The sequence below is a fragment of the Scyliorhinus canicula genome, chromosome 2 (genome assembly GCF_902713615.1).
Source record: "Scyliorhinus canicula chromosome 2, sScyCan1.1, whole genome shotgun sequence".
In the NCBI taxonomy this organism is placed as follows: Eukaryota; Metazoa; Chordata; class Chondrichthyes; order Carcharhiniformes; family Scyliorhinidae; genus Scyliorhinus; species Scyliorhinus canicula.
The window spans coordinates 147,221,327-147,245,954 of NC_052147.1; the positions used below are offsets into that span (position 1 = coordinate 147,221,327).

General features: G+C 44.7%; 1 protein-coding gene across 7 annotated transcripts in view; it reads left to right on the forward strand.

Moving 5' to 3' along the window:
• Nucleotides 1-24,628, forward strand: part of agap1 (ArfGAP with GTPase domain, ankyrin repeat and PH domain 1) — a 959,457-nt gene that overhangs the window by 435,972 nt on the left and 498,857 nt on the right. For all 7 annotated transcript variants that reach the window (XM_038787582.1, XM_038787583.1, XM_038787584.1 and 4 more), the window contains one exon: nt 22,404-22,491. In XM_038787582.1, coding sequence (XP_038643510.1) covers nt 22,404-22,491 — 88 coding nt within the window. The remainder of the gene's footprint in view (nt 1-22,403; nt 22,492-24,628) is intronic.

The window sequence follows — 24,628 nt, forward strand, 5'->3', positions numbered from 1 at the left end:
CTCCCTTACTCTGGACTCAACTCACTTTGGTGCAATTTGTAAGCAGAATGAATATTTAACGTGGGTGATGATTCATTTTTAATATGGAGGCCAGATCTGCACCTGGTGCTCCAAATGTATTACAACTAAGACTCTATATAAATTCAACATTACCAGTGTACCTTTATCTTATTACTCTGGAATGGCACCTTTGCACTCTTTTTTTTAAATATAAATTTAGAGTACGCAATTCATTGCGTACCAACATTACCAGTGTACCGTTATCTTATTACTCTGGAATGGCACCTTTGCACTCTTTTTTTTTAATATAAATTTAGAGTACGCAATTCATTTTTTCCAATTAAGGGGCAATTTAGCATGACCTGCCCTGCACATCTTTGGGTTGTAGGGGTGAGACCCATGCAGAAACTGGAATAATGTGCAAACTCCACACGGACAGTGACCTGGGGCCGGGATTCGAACCCAGGTCCTCGCCACCTTGAAGCAGCATTGCTAACCACTGTGCCACCGTGCTGCCCTCTTCATGGTCCTCATCAACTGTGTTGCTATTTTTGGCAATTTATGTCTGTGTATTCCTAGACCTTTCTGTTCCTCTACCCCATTTAGTTTCTTACCTTCCAAACAATAAGTGGCCCCTTTATTCTTGTTACCAAATTGAAGCACCTCACACTTTGCTACACTGTATTTGATTTTCTATTAACCAGCCTTATCTGCAAGTATGTCCATGTCTTCCTATATTGTGGTGCTATTCTCCACATTAGCTGCACATTCCAATTTGGCATTGTTGGAAAATTACAACACTCTCCTCCAATCCTGTGTCCAAATTATTTCTGGATATGATGAACAACAGTGATCCCAGTATGCATCCCTGCATGACACCACTTCTTTCTGCCTGCCTGAGAAGCTACACTTGATCCTCCTTTTTGTCGACCACCATCTTTCAGTCCATTCTGCTCCCTGGCTCCACATACCTGACCTTTGTCAAGTGTTTGCTCTGAGATGCAGAGGGATTTAGATGTCCTAGTGCATGAATTACAAAAGGTTAACATTCAGGTACAGCAAAGGAAAGCTCAGAGAATGTTGCTTATTGTGAGGAGAATTGAATACAAAAGTAATGAAGTTATGTTGCACTTTTACAGGGCATTGGCGAGACCACATCTAGAACACTGTGTATATTATTGGTCTCCTTATTTAAGGAAGGGTGTAAATGCATTAGAAGCAGTTCAGAGAAGGTTTACTAAACTAGTACCTGGAATGGGCAGGCCTTTTGAAGAAAGGTTAAACTGGTAAGGCTTATAACCGCTAGAGTTTAGAAGAATGAGAGATGACTTGGTTGAAACACAGGGGTCTTGTGGGGTCCTGAGGAGTCTTGACAGGGTGCATGTGGAAAGGATCTATCTTCTTGTGGAAGAATCTAGAGCTAGGGGTCACTATTTAAAATAAGGGATTGCCCATTGAAGACAGAGATGAGGAGATTTTCTTTCTGAGGATTGTGAGTCTTTGGAACTCTCTACCTCAAAAAGGCAGTTTGAACAGAGTAATTAAATACTTTTAAGGCAGAGGTAGATTCTTAATGAGCAAGGAGGTGAAAGGTTACAGGTCTGAACGGCATGGTGGCACAGTGGTTAGCACTGGTACTGTGGTTCAATTCCAGGAATAGGTGACTGTTTGCAGTTTGCCCTTTCTCCCCGTGTCTGCGCGGGTTTCCTCCGGGTGCTCCGGTTTCCTCCCACAGTCCAAAGATGTGCAGATTAGGCGAATTGGCCATGCTAAAATTGCTCCTTGGTGTGTCCAAAGATGTGTAGGTTAGGTGGGGTTATGGGGATAGGACAGGGGAGTGAGCCAGGGTAGGGTGCTCTTTTAGAGGGTCTGGTTAAATGTGATCTTCCTTTAAGAAATACCTGCTGATTATTTCTTACTCTGTCTCTAGGCATTTTGTTATCTGATCTTTTTGGAAATAATCTAGTGGCTTTCCTACCAATATATTAGCTGTCCTGTAATTTCCTGGGTTAGTTCTTTGTCCATTTGCTGTTTGTTAATTCCATGGCATTATTCTTTTGTCTGCTGAATTTTGACGTGTGGTTATTAGGGCTTTGCTATCTCTTTGCTAGCTTCTTTGAGTAATCTATAAATGCAAACCTCAAGGTTGTCTGATAGAACATAAGTCATAGATCAACATATCATGCGCTATGACTTATGTTCTATGTTATCTGGATATAATATCCATCTTGACAACTCCAGTTGATCAATAGAATAAAGAAAGGAATGCCAAAATAACGCTTTCAGATATGATAGGCAGGAGGACAGGTTGGTGCAACTTCTGGGATTTGATGGAGGAAAGATGCCGGAGTATATTTCTTGACACAAACGTGATAACAGCTGGAATGGTTTGCCAGTAAGCATTACTGAGGCCAAGAAAACAAATTTAAGAAGCAGCTCGATGCTGTAATGATAAGGTGGACTTGGCTGGTATTTGGGAAGATCAAACGACCTTCTCCATTTTGCAGTCTGTTGTGTTGACCCATTCACTGCTGTTGATGCTCAGTGGACGCATGGGGTGGCGTAAACACATCAGTCATCTCTTTTTTTACTTTTTTCTTTATGTCATTGTATGGCAATGAACAAGATGCAGTCCTGTGAATGAGCAGGATGAGAAATATGGTTTCAACTCCGGGTCTGATTTCAACTCCCGGTCACACCAGAAACAAGGTGTAGTAATGCATAGAATTAGCTGCTATGGTTTGCTGTTTAGTTTCACCAAGTTTAGGGGTCCAAGTACAAAACGCTCTTTTTAAAAAAAAAAAAAATCTGGCAGATAGGCAGTAAAATAATTTTAAAAGCTGATGAAATGTTGGCCTTCTAAAAATCTCTGGTTAAATACTGTGTTCAGTTCTGGGCACTGCCCTCGAGGAGGATCTGCTGGTTTTGGAGGGAGATTCAGCAGAATTATATTAAAGCTAAAAGGTTTAAATTACGAAGGGTTCCGCCAAGGAGAGAAGATTAATGGTCGATCTAATTGAGTTGGCTAAGATGATTAAAGGATAGATAGTGAGAAAATATTACCTCTGGGGCAGGGTGGGGTGGGAGGGTCCCGAACAGGGAGGGGGGCAGTGCAGAACCTTAAAATCAGAGCTAGGCCATTTTGGGGTTATGTCCGGAAGCACCTTTTCCACACAAAAGATAGTGGCAGTCTGGAACTATCTCCTCAAAAAGCTGTTAGACTGGGGTCAATTGATAACTTCACAACTGAGATTAGCATATTTTCATCAAGTTGAGGATATGAAGGGTTATGGAACTATGGCAGATAGATGAAGTTTCAATACAATTCAGCTGTTAACAGGATCTACACTGTTTAGTGAAGTCAAAATTAAGACACAGGACCTTTACTTGCTGAGAGCACTTGTTGACTTTGTTTAGTGCCAGCACTCCTCACCTCTACCCAGTGTCCCATATCTTTTTATTACAACAGTAAAATATATATACAAGGCCAAATGGTAGAAACACTGATTTTGTGTTGGAGAAACAGGGTAGCCTCCCCTCAGTACCAATGTACGGGAGTTGGGGGGGGGGGGGGGGGGGGGTGGTAGGATACTCTGATTATTAAAACAGTTCACAACACATTTCTACAAAAAACAAATGGTACAAGCACTAAACTTTGCGCTGGAGAGACCATATACCCTCGCCTCTGTATCAACGGAAGGGAAAGGAAGAGGGATGGTGGGGAGAGAGGGTAAAGAAGGGTGGTGGGGAGGGAGGGAGTCAGAGTGTTGGTGAAGGGCAATGCCTGAACTATCTATGGAGGCAGAAAAACAAAAGACAGTTATGATGTGCCAGATTCCGGGAGTACCCCAGAGGGGGTGAGGGGCGACACAGTGTCAGGCATGAGTGAGCCCTGCACCCCACTGCAGAGAGCCTCATGTGCACCCTGCGTTCTCGACACTGGGCAGCTGACAGCCTTCAGACAGTCGCACTCCGGACTGAATCCTCCACCACACTGAGTGCGGTGGGCGATGCGGGCTCACCAACTAACCCAGGGCCTGCCTTAATCCCGTCACCAGGATCATCGCCAGGCGGGATCTCTTCAGGCTCCTCCCGGGGTCCCGGGCCTGTGGAAGGCGGTGATCCAGATGCCTGCTCCGCCTCCGCTGCCTGGTCACCAGAAGGCCCCGAAAATAACTCCGGAAGCAGGTCCGGGATGGTGGCAAAGGTGCCTGAAGACAGCCATTGGGACAGAGGGTCTTCCAAACTGTAACCCGCTAAGAACCGAAGGGACGGGGGTTATCGCTGACCCCCCTCCCCTGAGAAATTGAACAGGTCCGGGGTGTTAAATTGGACTGGCTGGAATGGGCCCTCTGTGGTCCCGTCCAACCCTGAAGCACCCTGTTCGGGGGACAGCGGCAGCCGCTGTGATTTCCTCATTATCCCCCTGCCTCTTTTCTTTCGGGGACCGGGCGTGATATCTACGGAAATGAATCTGGAATGATGCTGTTTGCGAGGGAGAGGGTCACACACCGGGGAGACTTCCATCTCTGGAGGCCCCTCCAGGCTGACTCCTTATCGCCCAGCTGTCCCCTATTTGTATGTTCAAATGTCCACCATATGCTTCCCCTAATGTGATTGGTATTAACAAACCTTAACAATGTAATTGAAAAGACAGGATATAATTGAATGGTAGAACAGCCTGGAAGGGTTGAATGGCTCTCCGTTTTCCTGTATTTCTAAAAACAAGTCCTTATCATTTAAGATACCATCTGAAGCTTCTTACAGTTTGCAGTTCCTGTCAATTCCTGTTCATAGAATTTACAGTGCAGAAGGAGGCCAGTCGGCCCATCAAGTCTGCACCGGCTCTTGGAAAGAGCACCCTACCCAAACCTCCACCTCCACCCTGTCCCCATTACCCACCCAACACTAATTGCAATTTTGCTCACTACGGGCAATTTAGCATGGCCAATCCACCTAACCTGCACATCTTTGCACTGTGGGAGGAAACTGGAGCACCCGGAGGAAACCCATGCACACACGGAGAGAACGTGCAGACTCCGCACAGACAGTGACCCAAGCTGGGAATCGATCCTGGGACGCTGGTGCTGTGAAGAAATAGTGCTATCCAATGTGCTTCCGTACCACCCAGTTAACTGTCATTTCATTTCATTTTCCCTCAAAGATGTGTGAAATTGATTTTTCACAACCAAAATCACAAAAAGAAGCATGGTAAAGGTGGAATTTCTTAAATCCTACTACATCATCCAGTTCTAACTAAAGGTATTCGACCTGAAACTTCAAATCTGTTTCTTTCAATAACACCAGCAACTTATATTAATTGATAGCTTCACGTCTCGAGGTGCTTCGCATGAGGGCTATAAAATAAAACTTGACACAAGTCATACAAAGATACCAGGACAGATAGCAAAAAGATTGGTCAAATCAAGAGGTTTTCTAGCATCTTAGAGAATGCTGCCCAACCTGTTTAGTGTTTCCAGCTTTTCATCACAGGAAAGGTGACCCAGCATTTTATTTGTGTGTGTGTGAAAAGTACTGAGCTGCAATCCACTTTTTAAATTGTTGGTCAGATGAATTTCTGGAAGATTCATTGTTTCCATAAGAAACCAAATCTTGGTGTATGGTGCACGGCTGAGAAATTCTCAACCATTTTACCTTTTGACCTTTGCCTTCAGTGCTGTCGCACAAGTTCTGCACAGTTGCTTAAATCTATTTTTAGTTGCTTTACTTCTGTGTATTTCACAAGTAGTTATGTATGTGCACTTAAGGAAATACCTTGCATGTTTGTAGTGTTTCAAACTTTGGACTTGGATGTTAACAATTGCTGTTACTACAGCTTCAGTCCTATGATACTATACATGGACTATATACAGTACTATACTTAACTGAGCAACTCAAGTTTCAATTCAGGAGGCTTAAGGAAAAGAAATGGTACTCAGAATTCGTTCCAAACACTTTGGTGAAAGGTTTCTTACTGGCTGTATGTTTTGGCTAATATGGAAGGTTTTTTTTAACCAAATGCAGGTCACAGATATGATCTTAGATGTCGACTAAATTGAGTAAAAGAGTTGCATTTTAAAAAATAAATTAGAGTACCTAATTCATTTCTTTTCCAATTAAGGGATAATTTAGCATGACCAATCCCCTACCCTGCACATGTTTGTGTTGTGAGATGAGATCCACGCAGACACGGGGAGAATGTGCAAACTCCAGATGGACAGTGGCCCAGGACCGGGATCGAACCCAGCCCTCGCCGCCGGGAGGCACAGTGCTAACCACTGCACCACCGTGCCGCCTTAAAAGAGTTATATTTGATCTTGATCCAACTGACAGTACAAACCTGAGAACATTTCCAATTTTTATCGGGGAAACCATCCTCGCCTTAAACATACTGCAGCACAGTTGTCATTCATTGTCTGTCCTGTCACTTTCAGACCATTATTGAAGCTATAATCTTGCCTTAAGTAAGTGAGCGAATTCAGTCCATTAGAGCAGGGTTTTTCCAAGTGTGGGTCGCAACCCACGGATGGGTCATGGGCGGGTGTTGGAAGGGTCACGGAGCGAAGGGCCACGGTGTTCCTGACACCAGAATTTCTTCTTGATGCGCCCATCAGCTGGTAATGGCATTTAAAATGAGAACCACTGCATATTCAGCCATGTAGTCATCTGACCATAAGAGGCAACAGTGAGCAGGTCAGCGTGCCCTGCATGTACATTTGGTGCCAAGTGCCCTGTATATACATGCTTTTGGTGCAAAATCACTTGGAGGTGAGCTTCTTTCTCTTTCGAGGAAGGTAAAAGGACTGTGAGCATGGATCCTATTGTTACAAGAAAGAGATGACCAGAGACACCAATAGGCAATGTGTCTGATGGCCCAGATCTCACATCGAAATCTGCTGGAGAGTCCATGGCCAGACAGAGCACTGATGGTGTTAGTATACAGAGCTCCAGGCCCTTTTGGTGAACAGCCTACATAGGAGAAACTTAAATCGGGAACAAAGCAGTTTAAAGATAATTTCTTGAGGTATGGTTTTGTTAATTGTCCCAATGCAAATCAGGATTAAAAAGCCCATGTGTGTTGTGTGCAGAAAAGTACTGACGAATGAGAGTTTGAAGCCCTCAAAACTGCGAAGAGATCTATAAATTAAGCATGGGGAGAACGAGAACAAACCTCTTGAATTTTTTCAAAGAATGCAGCAAAAACTGAAATTATCAGCTGAACCCTTAGCAGAAATCTAGCGTGAGATTCTCCCATCGGGCGGCTAAGTGTCAACGCCGGCGTAAAAACGGGAGTATTTTACTCCGGCGTCGCCGCCCGTTCCTGGACCCCAAACCGGCCCACAGGGGCTAGCACAGCGCTGGAGCAACCCACGCCGTTCCAGCTGCCGATTCCGGTGTGAACCCGGTGCCGCGGAGTCCACGCATGTACAGTCGGCCGGCGCCAACTAGCGCATGCACAGTGGCCGCCTTCCCCGTACTGGCCCCAACGCCAAATGGCGCATGGCTGCAGGAACCGGCGTGGAGGAAAGGAGGCCCCCAGCCAGAAGGGGCAGCCCGCCGATCAGTGGGCCCCAGTCGCGGGTCAGGCCACTATGGAGGCCCCCCCAGGGGCCGGCCCCTCACAGGCCGCCCCCGGACCCTTTAACGGCGAGGTCCCGCCGGCTCAGAGGATGTTCAAACGGCGGCGGCGGGACTCAGATATTCTGTGACGGCCACTCGGCCTATCCGGGCCGGAGAATCGACACGCTGGCCCGTGCCGGAGAGTCGGCGCATACCCCGACCGGCGCCACGCCGGTGCCGATTCTCCACTCTGCGGAGAATTGCGTCGGGGCGGAGTTGCGCGATTTGCGCGGCGCCGCGTCGCGCTGATTCCCCGACCCGACGGGGGGTCAGAGAATTCCGCCCCAAATTTCTGGGGCGGGATTCTCCCATCGGGCGGTTAAGTGTCGACTCCGGCGTAAAAACGGGTGTGTTTTACTGTGGCGTCAGCGCCTGTTCCGTGACCCCATTCTCCGGCCCACAGGCTAGCACGGCGCTGGCTGCTCTTGTGTCAGAATGCCGTCTAATGATGATTGCATTGTGGTCCCATTGATAGTTACTGGACCAAACATAACAGGTTTGCCGTTTAACTTGGACTAAGTCTGGTATCCTTTTACAGAACTCATCTGCAAAATCTGATGGTGGGTGAAGCACTCCATTTAATCAGTAATTTTTGTTTGAAAATTTAGACTTGAGCGTTCTGTAGATTTTACTTAGTGAAGTAGAGACCGGATTTCTATCAGTCGGTTTGGAGAGTTGATACACAGTATATACCCTGTGTCTCCTGTCAATGTAAGATAACCACTGATATCCCACACTGCACCCCCTGCTCTTTCAGATAGTGTGATGGGATATTTTATGTCTACCCTGAGGGGGCAGATGGGGACTTGGTTTCATGTCCCAACCTGACAGAGCAATATTCCCATGGTGCTGCACTGAGTGTCAGCCTGGAATTTTGTGCTCAAGCTCTGGGGTGGGACTTACCTGGAATCTGGTGTCTCAGAGGCGAGAGCATGGCAGATGCACACATGCTGGAACCTCTCACCACGTTTATCCAGTTATTACTGTTGAAAATGCAGGGGTGTTTTATCTGGTGCAGTGGAAATGTTAATCAAATATTGGAATCATTTTTTTTTTTTAATTTTAGAGTACCCAATTCATTTTTTCCAATTAAGGGGCAATTTAGCGTGGCAAATCCACCTACCCTGCACATTTTTGGATTGTGGGGGCGAAACCCACGCAGACACGGAGAGAATGTGCAAACTCCACACGGACAGTGACCCAGAGCCGGGATCGAACCTGGGACCTCGGCGCCGTGAGGCAGCAGGGCTAACCCACTGCGCCACCGTGCTGCCCTAAATATTGGAATCATGATGAATAGTTTATTTTTTGATTTATATGCCAAATGCATTCTACTTACTTTTGAGTAGTTCCAGCTCCGATTTCCTCAAGGTTTCTTCACGGTCACAAGATGAATTTTACTGTCATTGCCATTCGTCGAGGTTAGCTCCATGTAGTCTGAGGATCAAACTGGAATCATTCCACACCATAGAGGACATTGAGCTAAGCAGTCCAAGCTTAGAACAATGTTCTTTGCCAGTTTCTTTGTTCTTGGCACATTATTCCTCAACCAAGAAACTAGCAAAGTGATGTGTCAGCAGTGTTCTTGAATTTGTTACTTAGACCTCATTACAACATTTTTGGGGGTGCTTACCTTTCATTTTCTCCAATCTGGTGAGCTGTACATGGATTGGAGTAGGTCTGTTCTTTGTTCATAGTTCATATATTCATAAGATAAATGATCAGGCCATTTGGCCCATTGAGTCTGCTCCGCCATTCAATCATGGCTGATTTCATCCTGACCTTAACTCCACCATCCTGCCCGTTCTCCAGAACCTTTGAACCCATTACCAATTAAAAATCTGTCTAATTCCTCACTAAATTTACTCACTGCCCCAGCAACCACTGTACTCTGAGGTAGTGAATCCAACAGATTCATAACCCTTTGGGAGATGTAGTTTCTCCTCAACACTGTTTTAAACAAGGGCAGCATGGTGGTGCAGTGGTTAGCACTGCTGCCTCACTGCACCGAGGTCCGAGGTTCGATCCCAGCTCTGAGTCACTATCCGTGTGGAGTTTGCACATTCTCCCCGCGTTTGCGTGGGTTTCACCCCCACAACCCAAAGATGTGCAGGCTAGGTGGATTGGTCACACTAAATTGCCCCTTAATTGGAAAAAAATAAATTGGGCACTCTAAATTTGTTTTTAGAAAAATTTAAAGGAAACAAAAAAAACTCTGTTTTAAACTTGCTACCTTTTGCTGTGAGACTATGATCTCTTCTAGAATGTCCCCCAAGAGGAAGCATCCGCTCCACATCTACTTTATTCATTCCTATGGGAGCCTGTGTGTTTAGTGACCCTTACAGTACAGTGGAATGCAATAGGTTCATCCCTGTGATTCTCTCAATCATGATGCCAGTTCGGCTATTTGGATGAACTGAAAGGAAGGAGTGGGCAAGAGCATCCAGGGTACTCAGTCTCCTGCCAGATAGCAATGACAAAGCAGCAATTGGGAAGGTCTTGGGATAACTCCACCTCCGCCCACCCAAATTCATGCACATGCCATAGCTGCAAGCATTTCCCATGGTGACAGCAGTGAAGATACTGTGGACAGAATCGATTAGAGGGCTCCGAGTCTCTGACCTAATCTCTTCCATTAATTCTAAAGTTAATAGGTGACATCTTACTTTCTCTGTCCTATCTCTCTATTTCGCTTTATATTTTCCTCTCTATTGCATCCTCTGAAAATTCTAATTGCTTTCATCAATCATATCTGTCTGCTTCCCGCTCCCCCCGCCCAACGTCAGATCCGTGTATTTTACAATTTTGCCTCCCAGGCCCTTAATTTTAATGGCATTTATTCCCCACACTCATCTGTTACGCTCAGGTACAGCTGTTTTTCTTTGCTTTCTTTTTGCTACTTGCCGAGGAGTAGAACTAAAATAAATCACAGAAGTTGTGGATTATAGGTCAGAGTCCCGTTATGTTACACGCAGACTACTTTGCACGGCTGTGCTGAGATGGTCACTTTCCAATCCAGTATTTGGCCAAGTGATATTTTTACAGCATGAGTGAGGGGGAAGGAAAACGCTTGTTTATGGAATAATCAATGCATTTTTTTTGCTGTGAGACACTTTTGTGTTTCTACAGTTCTTTTTAAAAAGGACAAAAATTGTCACTGAAGTTGCTTGCCTTTTGTCAGGATTGCTTTACAGTTTTTTTTGAAGCAGGACACAACAAGCAGGTGATTTGGAAAAAGGTGAACCTTTTCAGCCTGCCCTTGGTCCTAAATGATAACTCAAGTACTTATCCATTACAGCCGGGTAGCAGAACGCAATTGGGAAAAGAAGAATTGGGTACTCTAAATCGACTTTTTAAAAAATACAACTTACATTTAAGTATGGCCTTACATAGGCAATATGAGTAGACCCTTGAGGCCGCTTGCCATTCAGTATGATCATGGCTGATCTTCTGCCTCGACTCCACTTTTCCACCTGCTCTTCACATCCTGAGATTTCCCAAGACACCAAAAATCTTACCTTATTGTACCCTTGAATATACTCAACAATTTATATTCTTCTGTGATAGAAAATTCCAAGACATTTCTCCTGATCTCCGTCCTAAATTATTTATTTTTTTTCCAATTAAGGAGCAATTTAGCATGGCAGTTCACCTACCCTGCACATCTTTGGGTTGTGGGGGTGCAACCCATCCAGACACAGAGAGATTGTATAAACTCCACACGGGCAGTGACCAAACCCGGGTCCTCGGTGCCATGATGCTGCAGTGCTAACTACTGCGCCACCATTCTTTAATGTAGTAAAATGGCTCACGGTATTATATGGGAGTGTAATTTGACAATTCTCACTGGGTCATATAAGGGAGTCCTGCACTGTGAGACGTAACACTTTTTCAGGTGAGAAACTAAACCGAGGCCCTACCCGCCTTCTCTGGAGGAAGTAAAGGATCTCATGGCATTATTTTGAAGAGCAGGGACGTTATCATTGGTGTCCTGGGCAATATTTATCTCTCCAAGTTAGGCCGGTGACAAAGCACCAAGTCAATGGGGTAGATTTTAAGGAGTGTCTTAAAGGAAGGATTTGAGGTGGAGAAGCAGAGAGATTCAGGTAAGAAAATCAAGTGGTTTGGTTTGAGATAGCTGTCAGTGTTGGTGCCAAGGAAATTGGTGCAAGTGACTGGAATTGGAGGAGCAGAGATCTTGTAGGGCTGAAAATGCTTACAGCGATAGAGAGGCTGGGTGGGGGGAGGGGGAGCAAAACGCTATGGGGGTTTGAATGCAAAGTTAAGAACATGATATTTGAGGTTTGCTTCTCTGAAACCCAACTTATGTCCACGTGCTCTGCAACATGGCACTGACCACTATGGCTGGTTGTAGTTTTCTCTTGTTTCCTGTTCTGAAGACACTGACTCCTTGATGGCACATTGTTTTTATGTGCACCACTAACCCTCTGGTAGCACAGCAGTGTGACCTTTAATTCATGTGCTGCTTGATAACAAACTTTGCAATTGTGGGGGATTCTCACACGGCTCACCATCCAACACAGGGTCATGTGGCAGTCAGCAAAAACAACCTTGGCCAGCTTTTCCTTCATGAACCCAGGGGCACTGAGGCACATGCCACTGCTAGCTGGGGTCAACAAGTTCAGAGAGAACAAACTAAAGATTCTCAGCCGTTAGAAAGCTCATTATTCATGTTTCTCTGCCTTTCGCTTCCCTGTACAACCTAAAGAATTTGAGCCAAAATTTCAAACGTACAATAAGACATGCATAAAATTTCATGACGTCAGTAATTGATATAAATAGCAAAATGTTTTAGCACCAAGTTCCCCAGGGGGCACTTTGCCAAAGAGCATTTGAAATAAATTACAAGTGTTCTCCCATAATCTGTATAAAGGAAGACTGAAGCATGAAAAACAACTTTCTGCTTCCAAGACACCATAAACAGTTAGATTACACGGATCACGTTCCTATCCTCATGAAGTTAAATGGAAAGTTTGCTTGCATGTATCATTCAATTGCTATTTTATTTTGGAAGGGGAATGTTACTTGAAGAGTGCTACATTTATTTCTAGTTTTAAGAAAGGTTCGAACAGAAATGTAGGTCTCCCTAAGAGAGAGAAGTCATGAATCCTCAATTCAATAAACATTGACTGCAAAAAGAATATGCAACACCCAAAAAAACATAGTTGTTTGAAATGTTTGAAGAAGTTTAAAAATTTGAAGGGGAACTATTAGAATCAACTATAATACAAATTCAATGCTATTAAAGTAATTTGCCAAACACCCCAATCTATTTCGGAGAACTCAATAGTGACAGTTGTAGTTCAGTTGGCAAACCCTTGCTTAAGTCAGAAGATCATGGCTTCAAGTCCCACTGCAGAGACCTGAGCACAAAAGTCTCAGCTGATAGTCCAGTGCTACCCTGAGGGTGTGCTGCACTTGAGAGGTACCACCTTTTCAGGTGAAAAATTAAATCCAGCCCCACCTGCCTTCTCGGGTGAATGTAAAGGATCTCATGGCATTATTTTGAAGAGCAGAGAATTTATGATTGGTGCCTGGCCAATATTTATCCCTCCATCAAAATCGCATTGCTGTCAGAAGGAGCTCGCTGTACACAATTTGGTTGGCTCGTTTCACACACTACAACAGCGGCCATGCTTTCAAAGTACTTAATTGGGTGCAAAGCTCTTTTCTGATGTCCTGAGAATGAGAAAGGCATCATATATGAGTCATCCTTTCAGTGAACATGTGTCATTATCCCATCTGATAAGTCTATTCTGCAACATTTGGCTTATTATGAAATAATTTCTCTACATAAGTGCAGTTAATTTTGAAGCCTGAGAATACGGACTCTTCCACCAGCTGCAACATTTGTTTTACCATGTGTTGAGTTGGAATTATACAGTTGCCATGTGCTGAGAAGCTGAGTACCAAAAACATTGCTGAGGCTGGTGCAAAAGTAACAGCCTTGGCTTTTCTGATGAGGTGAACAGTAGCCAGTGTGAAATTGTGACCCAGGTTTTATTGTAAATTGTTGCTTCATTTTGGTTACTCTGGATTGGGAACATGGATTCCTGCCTGAGAAGTGGGTGTTTCTTTTGAGAATTGTAAGTCCATTTTAATTTTTTTGGGGGGGATGGCGGAAGATGTGGGGATTCGAATGAACGTGTGCTGTCAGGTGATGGAGCATGGGTTTGTGCCAGTTAGCCAGCTCCTACTCTCAAAAGTGCGAGAATGAGAGGAGTCGAGGCAGCAGGAACGGAAAGAAAATTGGAGGTAACAAAAGGCAGGTGTTCATAAAGTGTTCTTCATGATCCAAGAACGTCCCAAGGTGTCTTACAACCTATGAAGTACTTTAGTAGTTACTGTTATAATGTAGGAAATGTGACAGCCAATTGCACGCAGCAAATAGCAATGTGATAATGACTAGATTCTGGCACTAGTGATGTGGATTGAGGGATAAATATTTCCCCCAGGTCACAGGGAATAACACCCCTCATCTCTGAATTCTTGCTGTGGGATCTTTTACCTGAGAGGACAGATTGTGCCTCAGTTCAGTGTCCCTCAGTATTGCACTGGGACCACCGGCCTGGATTTCGTGCTATAGTCTCTGCGCGAGTGCGACCTCCAAGCCATGGCTGAAACTTGGAGGTTTCCTTCTCCTTAGCTTTGTATACTTAACCTAAGCTTAAAGGAACAAAAAAGAAAATGCTGTAAAAGCTCAGCAGGTCTGGCAGAATCTGTGGAGAGAGAAAGTAGAGGTTTTTTTTGAAAATCTTTTTATTGGCTTTTCTCAGAGAAAAAGTAGAGTTAACATGAGCTAAAGAGAGGGCGGAATGTGATGGATTATATACTGTAGAAGAGGGGTGGAGAAGTTTTGCATTGGGGCAAAGAATGTTTTGGATGTGTAAACAAAAAGTTTAAAGATGGAGGGAGAAAGGTCAATAGTCTAAATCTGTTGAACTCATTGTTGAGTCCTGAGGGCTGTAATGAGCCTAATCGGAAAATGCGGTGCTAATCCTGCAGTTTGCATCGGGCTTCACTGGAACATTGCAGCAGGCCAAGGATGGACATGTGGGCACGAGCGTGAGGTGCTGAGTTAAAATGGGACGGTTGGGGTTATGCTGGGGGTTGAACAAATGTGTTTGCAAAGCAGTCACCCAGTGTGCATTTAGCCTTCACAATGTAGATGAGGCCACATTTGGAACAGCAAATACAATGAACCAGATTGAAAGAGGTGCAAGTGAAATGTTGCTCCACCTGAAAGGGGTGTTTGGGCCATTGAACAGTGAGGAGGTAAAGGGACAGCTGTTGTGTCTTGTGCCATTGCAAAGGACGATGCCGTGGGAAAGGGATGAGGATTTGGGGGTGATGGAGATGTGGACTAGGGTGTCATGGAGGGACCAGTCGCAGTGGAATGCTGATAGGAGTGGGGGCGGATTAGGTGAAGATATGTTTTTGGTGGCATCATGCTCGAGTTGGTGGAAATGGTGGATAGTAATAATTTTTATTAGTGTCATAAGTAGACTTACATTAACAATGATGTTGCTGTACTATGGCGCTGAGGACCCCGAATCCCGGCCCTGGGTCACTGTCCGTGTGAAGTTTGCACATTCTTCCCGTGCCTGCATGGGTTTCACCCCCACAACCCAAAGATGTGCAGAGTAGGTGGATTGGCCATGCTAAATTGCCCCTTAATTGGAAAAATAAATAATTGGGTACTCTAAATTTATTTTGAAAAACGCAATGAAGTTACTGTGAAAATCCCCTAGTTGCCATACTCCAGCACCTGTTCGGGTACACAGAGGGACAATTCCGAATGTCCATTTCACCAAAGAAGGATGGTGATCCTTCGAATGTGGAGCCTGATAGGGAGGGTAGGAGGGGGAAGGGGTGACGGAAGAGGTGCGGGAAATGAGTCCAAGGAAGGGAGGGGAACTGTCGGAGATAGACCACGTAAAGGTGAGAGACGGGTGGGAATTTGAAGCAAAATTGTTAAACGTTTCCAGTTTCCCTACCCCTTCTTCTACAGTATATACTCCATCACATTCCTCCCACTTGGAGTCATAAAGACTTGAAACGATAACTCAGTTTCTCTCTCCACAGATGCTGCCAGACCTGCTGAGTTTTTTCCAGAATTTTCTGTTTTTGTTTCAGATTCTAGCATCCACAATATTTTGCTTATATTTAATAATAATAATCTTTATTAGTATCACAACTAGGCTTACATTAAAACGGCAATGAAGTTACTGTGAAAATCCCCTAGTCGCCACATTCCGGGCCTGTTGGGTACACAGAGGGAGAATTCAGAATGTCCAATTCACCTAACAGCACATCTTTCGGGACTTGCGGGAGGAAACCAGAGCACCCGGAGGAAACCCACTCAGACACGGGGAGAACGTGTAGACTCCGCACAGACAGTGACCCAAGCCGGGATCGAACCTGGGTCCCTGGAGCTGTGAAGCAGCCACTGTGCTTCCGAATCAAACTTTAAAAGACCTGTTTTAAGATTTCCAGGGAGAGAAACAACATCCACACCAGAATCAGACACAAAGATAGTATTACCATAATACATTTTAAATGCAATTGCCTGTTTACACCGCCACCTATAGGCATAACTGGGACTGAAGGCACATGCTCGAACTTGAAAAATGGGTTTTCCCCATGGACGGAGCCTGATGCAGTTTTCAATGGTGTGCACCATAGCCTTATAATATACTCTGCCCTACCTTCATCCGCCACAATGAGATTCCCCTCATCCATAAACATTCCTCTACCCTCTCCAACCAGCTGTTTATTTTAAATGTGCTTTTACATACTTTACTGTCTTCCCCTTTTATGTTATCTGCTGGCATTGCTTCAGATTGCTTTTGTTTCCCTTCAAATCATTGCTTTGCAATGCTCATGGTTTTCTTTAGTATTGTTATTCCTAGTTTTATATTCAGCCTCACTATTAAATTTGTGTAACTTTAATCTTGATTGATCACTATTATCTGAGAAGTCACGTGGTTTCATAAGGATATAATTAGTTAATACTCTAATAAGCTCACATATTTTCCCCGGTGCCCATGCAGGCTGTTGTTGGAAATGGTTTCCTATTATCTTCTTTCCAACATTGTCCTGCCCCCTCCACCCCAGCAAATCCACCTTCTGTCGTTGCAAACGGCTGTCCATCTCAACGCCTTTTCCTCCCAAGTCTCAGATTCACATCCCTCTTTCCCCTAATTCTGTTTGAAACACTGCAATCAACTAATTTCGCCGGGCGCTGTTTTTTTCTGATTGAATTTGACCTTTTCCCAGTTCAGTGCGATTATCTTTTTGCACCTAACGATGTTGCAATCACTGTTTTGCACAGGCTCAATCTATTTTAAGAAGTTGAATTGTTGAACATGCTGTGACTCATTCCTATCGGCATCATATTGTGACTGGAGATTCTGTTCCGATATTGCATTTTCTAAAATCCCGGGCAGGATTCTCTGATCCTGAGGCTAAGTGTTGATGCCGTCGTAAACGCCATTGCGTTTCTCGACGGTGTCAATATGGCCTTAGGAGCAGAAATTCTGACCCCTACAGGCGGCCAGCATGGCACCAGAGCGACCCATGTTAGATGGGCGTTGCAGGGTCTGCGCCTGCGCAGTGGCACTGGCGCTAACGCGCTCATGGGCAGTGGGACCGGCGCGATTGATGCTCATGCACGGTGGCTTCCTTCTCTGCGCTGGCCCGGATGCAACATGGCGGAGGGCTACAGGGACCGGCGTGGAACAAAAGAGTCCGAGAGGCCGGCCCGCTGAGCGGTAGGCCCCAATCGCGGGCTCGGAGCCCCCACGCCCCCCCCCCCCCCCCCCCCCACACCCCACCAGGCCGTCCCCAGATGCATCCACGGCGTAAGTCCCGCCGGCTAAGAGCAGGTGTGGACGGCCCCGGCCTAACTCGTACTTTCTAGCGTGGTTGCTCGACCCATCCCTGACCGAGAATCACTTGGGGGGGGGGGGGGGGGGGGGGGGGCGGGCGTAGAGCGGCCCCCGACCAGCGCCGTGCCGGTGGTTCTCTGCTCTCCGGAGAATCGGCGGACTGGCGACAGGGCGCGATTCGCGCCGGTCCCGGTGATTCTCCAGCCCGGCACCAGGGTGAGAGAAGCCTGTTCCCCATTCCTTCAAAATTCAGCATTTGAGCTTGCTGCATTATTAACTTGCCAAATTTCAGTTCCTTCTGTCACACCTGTCTCAGTTTAACCAGAAGCTAAATCAACAGGTGAGCCCATAATGCTGATGTACTTGCCACAACTCCTTGACCCCGTAATCTGTAACACTTCATACGGCTCGCACCTTGTGCACGTTCTTTTTATTTAATCCAGAATCCTATGGGACGAGAATGATTGAAGAGGTGTCATTTATTTTTAAATGCTGTACATAATAAATATGGCATTGATATTGCCAGTGATGCTCAGACTGGAGTGTTGACAAATTTGTAACTGATATCTACTGATTTAGTGATTCATTATGGGGCTGTAATTGACTCAATTTATAGTGTCAACCGTCACGCAGTCGGTAATACTCTTGCCTCTGAGACACAAAGTTTTGAGTTTAAGTCAGATTTGAACACAAAAAGCACTGAAGGAATGTTGCACTGTCAGAGGTGCTATCTTTCAAATGAGAATTAAACTGAGGCCTTCGGTGGAGGTAAAAGATCCCACGGCACTATTTTGAAGAAGATCAGGGAAGCTATCCCCGATATCTTGGCCAATATCTATCCATCAATCAACATCATCGAAAAAGAACAAGTTATCTGGTCATAGCCGCATTGTTTGTGGAAGCTTGTTGTGTGCAGATTGGCTACTGCATTACCTATATTGAAACAGAACTGCACTTCAAAAATGTTTTATTGGCTGTAAAGCACTTTAAAGCATCCATTGGTCGTGATAAGCACTATATAAATGCAAATTGTTTACTCCTCATGAAATCTGTCCTCCGGAAAGTAGATGATGGGTCTAACCAATTTAGCAATGAAAGTGGGAACTTGTCAGCCTTGATAAGCTGCATGAATGTGCAAATATCTAAAATTACTATGTGCAGCGAGCACGTTCTTGCTATGCTTATTTTGTATACAGAAATTTAGTAATGAAGCTCAAATAATTAGCAAGCAATTAAAATTGCAGGAGAGCAAGGCGGTAATGTTGAACTTGTTAGACCTCAGCTGGAATATTGTGTACAGTTCTGCGCGTCACACTATAGGAAGGCTGTGAACACATTGGAGAGGATGCGGAAGAGGTTTACAAGATTGTTCCCAAGAATGAGAAATTTCAGTTCTGAGGATAGATTGGAGAGATTAAGGCAGTTCTCATTTGAGAGAAGGCTGAGAGGAGATTTGATAGACATGTTCAAAATCAACCCATGCCGACACAGGGTTGGACAGAGGAGACGGAGAAACTGTTCCCGCTCCTAAAAGGATCGAGAACGAGAGGGCATAGATTTAAAGCAATTTGCAAAATAAGCAAATGTGATTTGAGGAAAACCTTTTTCACACAGCGAGTAGTTGGGGTCTGGAATCCACTACCTGTAAGTGTGGTGGAGGCAAGTTAAATCGAGGCATTCAAGACGGCATTAAATGATTACTTGAATAGAAATATTGTGCAGGGTTATGGGTAAAAGGCAGGGGGATGGCACTCAGTCATGATGCTTGTTTGTAGAGCTGGTGCAGATGCGATGGGCTAAATGGCCTCCTTTCTGCACTGTAACAATTCTGAAAGACCAATTTAATTGTAGGAGGAACGAGAATCTTAATTTAGACAGAGACATAGAATGTACAGTGCCGAAGGACGCCATTCGGCCCATCGAGTCTGCACCAGCCCTTGGAAAGAGCACCCCACTTAAGCCCACACCTCCGCCCCATACCAGTAACCCAGCAACCCCACCCAACCCCTTTGGACACTTTAAGGGCAATTTAGCATGGCCAATCCACCTAATCTGCACATCTTTGGACCGTAGGAAGAAAATGGAGTATCCGGAGGAAACCCATGCCGACACAGGGAGAACATTTCTTCTCGGATACCTACAAGAACTTTAGAAAAACCATTTTTGATGTTAAAATTGTTGGACAAAAGAAATTACAGCAAGAATGGAGGGAAAAATAGATTGATTTTCAGAAGGTTGCTCATCGGCATTGCATGAAGCAACAACTTTCTAGAAATCATTTGGATAGATTTGGACAGATGCATGTTGCAAAGGAGGAATTATGGGTGGCCAGGTATCACAGTGGTTAGCACAGTTGCTGCACAGCTCCAGGGTCCCAGGTTCGATTCCTGGCTTGGGTCACTGTCTGTGCAGAGTCTGCATGTTCACACTGTGTCTGAGTGGATTTCTTCCAGGTGCTCCGGTTTCCTCCCACAGTCCAAATATGTGCAGCTTAGGTGGATTGGCCATGATAAATTGCCCTTAGGTTAGATGGGGTTTCTGGGTTACGGGCATAGGGTGGAGGTGTGGGCTTAAGTGGGGTGCTCTTTCAAAGAGCCGGTACAGACTCGATGGGCCGAATGGCCTCGTTCTGGACTATAAATTCTATGATTCTATGCAAATGAAATTTGAATGAAAAAGACAATTGAAAGAGACTGCCAGAATTAAGGACAAAAATTCAGAAAGGGTAAAAGGGCATTGTGCCCCTTCGACAGCCTTTGCAAAGGAGGGGACTAAAATGGCAATGAGTAAAAATGAAAGGAATTCCCAGGTTTCAGGCATGAGTTCATAACTCCTGCTTCATGGCTGATGGAGCAGCTCACGACCCAATCTTCTGCCCATCCCCTTTGGCCCGGTCATGATTCTGTGCCAATTTCCTTGGAAAGGGTCAGAAACTGAACGGAGCCCCACTTGTGTCAACTGATGCGTAAATGCTTCTATTGTGTAGTTCAGTGCTATTAACTGGGACAGGAAAACTGCATTAAAATCCTACTGATTAGATGTGTGTTGGCTGAAAGTTGCTTAAAAGGCTGATGTTTTGTACCTAGTCTGCTGTTCTTTGGGAGTTTTGGCTTTTAAAAAAGGTCGATTCCTGTTGGTCATTCATTTTTGAGTTTACAGTGGAATCCTTATATTTTTGAATAGCATGGTGGGCGAGTGATTGGCTGGCAGAGGGGTATGGTTTCTGTACCCGCTTACATCACTAGGCCTCTTGAATGAAGCTCACAGCAGCCAGATACATGATAGGATGAGGATAGGAGGCAGCTTGATTCCTTGCCCCTTTTGGTCACAGGATGGGTATAGCTTAAGGCATCTAAAGAGTAAGAGAGAAAAGGCTTAAGTTGGAGTATGGGATATTAAGTCTCTTGCAGCTGCATGGTAGTTGTACTTTAGTATTCAATAGAATTACTTTAAACGCACTTTTATATTCTTATAAGGGTGTCAGTAGGACAATGTTCAAGGGTCACCTGTAGTCCTATTTAATTTGTTGGTCTCTGCTGATTGTTGGCCTCTGCTTTTGCCCTTCCATTTCCTCACCTTTGCAGCCACCCTTGGAACCTGAGTTCTGAATAGCTTTTGAGCTACAGGATTTTGTACATCTTTAATACCTTAGCTGCCATTGACAGTGTTAGAGTAGCAGGTTAGGGCTTAGGTACAGCAACGCTTAAATACTTTTAAAAAAGAACTTAAATTTACGAAGCATATTTTAAATGCCTCAATTTGTCCTTTAATATTTACAGTCAACAAAATGCTTTTGGCATGTAGTTGCTGTTGTAATGGAAGAAACGTGTCAGTCAGTTTGCACACAGGAGGGCATCAAAAATAACAATGCGATAATGGCCAGATAACTTGTTTTGTGATGTTGATTGAGGGGTAATGATTGGCCAGGACACAGGGGCGAACTCCTCGCACTTCTTCAAAATAGTGCCATAGGATTTTTAATGTCAAATTGGGGTCCTTGATTTTACATCTCATCTAAAAGAAAAGCATCTCTCTGGGCGACACGGTGGCATAGTGGTTAGCACTTCTGCCCACAGCACTGAGGACCCAGGTTCTAATCCCAGCCCTGGGTCATTGTCCGTGTGGAGTTTGCACGTTCTCCGCGTGTCTGCATGAGTCCCACCCCCACAACCCAAAGATGTGCAGGCTAGGTGGATTGGCCACGCTAAATTGTCCCTGAATTGGAAAAAAAAGAATTGAGTACTCTAAATTTAAAAAAAAAGAAAAGCACCTGTGACAGTGCAACACTCCCTCAGTGCTACACGGCAGAGACAACCTGGTTTCTGTTGCTTTTTTATTGGAGCGGGATTTGAACCCACAATCTTTTGACTGAGGGAAAAATGTTACTTTGAAAGTAACCGCTGAACCCTTTGCAGCCTCACTGCATACTGACCTAAGTACTTATTGCACACACAATTTCAAGGGTCTTCTTTAAAGCTTTATGGCAACTGCAGTATTCTTATATCTTATATTCTCTTATCTCGGTCGGTTAGGTAAAGGATTGGATTTAGAATTACACAGATATTCAACTGTTGTGTCATTGGAAGCCGAGGAAACCATTTTTAAGCAGGTTGTTGAATTTTTCCATGCTAAGTTCTGGAGATGCATTATTTTGTGATTGCTGGAGGTTGCAGCCTCTGCCCTTGAAACAGAAATCATTAACCAGAGAACTTAAATGTGCATGTTCACAGGGGAACTTCTGAACGAAAAGGACTGTATCTCGTGCTGTGCATGATGTTCAGAGTGGTGTGATCCATCTTTGAAACTAATGCCTCCCCAGCTGTCCCCCGAGTTAGAAAAGCATCTCATTGACACAATGTCTTTGTATTTCAGGGAATTGTCGGTAATTTAGCCAGTGGCAAGTCAGCCTTGGTCCATCGGTATCTGACAGGAACCTATGTCCAGGAGGAGTCGCCTGAAGGTAAGCAAGGAGCAGTTACGCTACACTGATTTGATTTGTTTCTGTAACAGTACTGAGAGATGGAAAGGGGCCTATACTATCCCATCTGCTGATGTCATCCAGCACTTTAGTAGGCAAGCCAAAACTAAAACAAACTTTTAAAATTCAATTGAAGACATTTTTTAGATGTTTCGACTCTTCAGTCTCGATGCCGACTTTAGTATTAAAACAACCATAGAATAAATCATTTATAGCCTAGTATACAGATGCTGTGTTAAAGAGGGTACACTCCTCTTAATGATCAGGTATTCCCCTGATGACAAAGGCAACTCTTATTGTGGAGCTGGCCATTTTGGGTTCCAGCTTGTACAGATCGTGTTTTGGTTGGCTGAAATCACTTTGGTTCGGGTAGGGATCTGAGAATCAAGGAAGGATTCCCTCTCTGTATCCCTGTTAGAAAATGAATGAAAGTCAGGATGAGGTACCACGTGATGCCCTTCGAGGTCCATCAATTTGCAGTATGCCACCAGCTAAACGTGTCCATGAGGAGTCGTTATTTTAACCCAGTACCAGAAGGTACTGGGTTTAGCAAGTATCAAAGTGTGCCCTATCCAGGAAGTAACACCTTTCTCCACCAATGGCTGCCTGCCATCTTCCTGAGCTGGAGTTGAAGTATTAAATTCACAGGCTGCTTTGTGCTTGAGTCATGGAGCTTGTGTGAATAGTTCATTTTATGACCTTATATATCTGCCAGACTTTGCAGTCTGCTCTGTAAGAAAACAAGCTAGCTCGTTCTGCACCAGTTACACTGTCAGTGTCACTGTAAAAAGTACCTGGGTGAGACTGCTATAGGCAACATGCGACTCTGTTAGATGAACTCTGTCACATTGACAGAGGGTTTCCTCCAGGGGCTCTGGTTTCCTCCCACAGTCCAAAGACATGCAGGTTAGGTTGCGGTAATAGGGCAGGGTGGACGGGGGACTGGACCTGGGTAGAGTGCGAAAGGTTGGTACAGATCTGATGGGCCGAATGGCCTCCTGCTCTGTAGGTATTCTATGACAAATATACTGGTACCCTGGGCAGAGGTAACCCCATTGCTTGCAGATATGAAAAGAATTAAAGATTATTTCAAAACAACTTCAAAGCACTGAATGCTTTAATTGGTGTCCTAGATAAAGGAGGATGACCACTCTGCAGTGTGACAGAGTTCATCTAGCACAGAGTCGCATGATGTCTATAGGAGTCTCACCCAGGTACTTCTTACAGTGACACTGACCGTGTAACTGGTGAAGAACGAGCTAACTTTGTTTTCTAACAGAGCCCACTGATTATTCAGTTGATAGTTGCACCACAGTGTCTGACTGAGCAAAGGCAGTTCTAAGTCCCAGCCTTTTCCCGCACACTATTAGCTAATCTCCTTTGTCACTTGGATGCTGCAGTGGATCTCCATTGCCTGGGAAGCTGAACTAAAATTACCACTTCAGATCACCATCCACCAGAGAGCACCCTTGTGGTGAAAGCCTCATGGTGGAATAGCAACCGTTATTCGTTCCTTAGACTGACGTGTGAAAAATGACTCTTTGAGTGAGGACAGTGTGAGCTAACAACTGTGAAGCTTTGTAACATTGGTCACTGAGTTAGTATGGAGGAGATAAACACTTAATCGTCTACTGGAGGAAAGATTTAATGGGCACTGAACCCCATTTTGAATAAACATGCTTACTAATATTCTTTAATTGTTGGAGTACTGCCCAGTATTCAGTGACGGGCGTGGGACCCACCTTGACTAATGTAGTCACATCTGCTCACCACGTATCTCTGTCACATCCATGTCCATTTTTAAATCCCTAATTGTGAGTTTCAAGTTTCCTTTCCGAGTGTCCTGCATATTGTGTCTTCAGTGCATCACACCTAAGCATGCAGCCCATTAAAATAGATGTACCCATTCAAATCTATAATTTAAAATAAAAATGAAAAATATTAATGGAGTAGGAATGAGAGGTGTACATTTATTTTCAGTCCTTATCTTTAACTGTTTTCTGCTCTCACACCGATCCCTGCACCTGCTTCTTACTTGCAGAGGGATTTACATCTGGCCTTTATACCCAGATTGATGCGCTGGCCGATTTTGAGATTAATATACCTTGCATAAAAATAA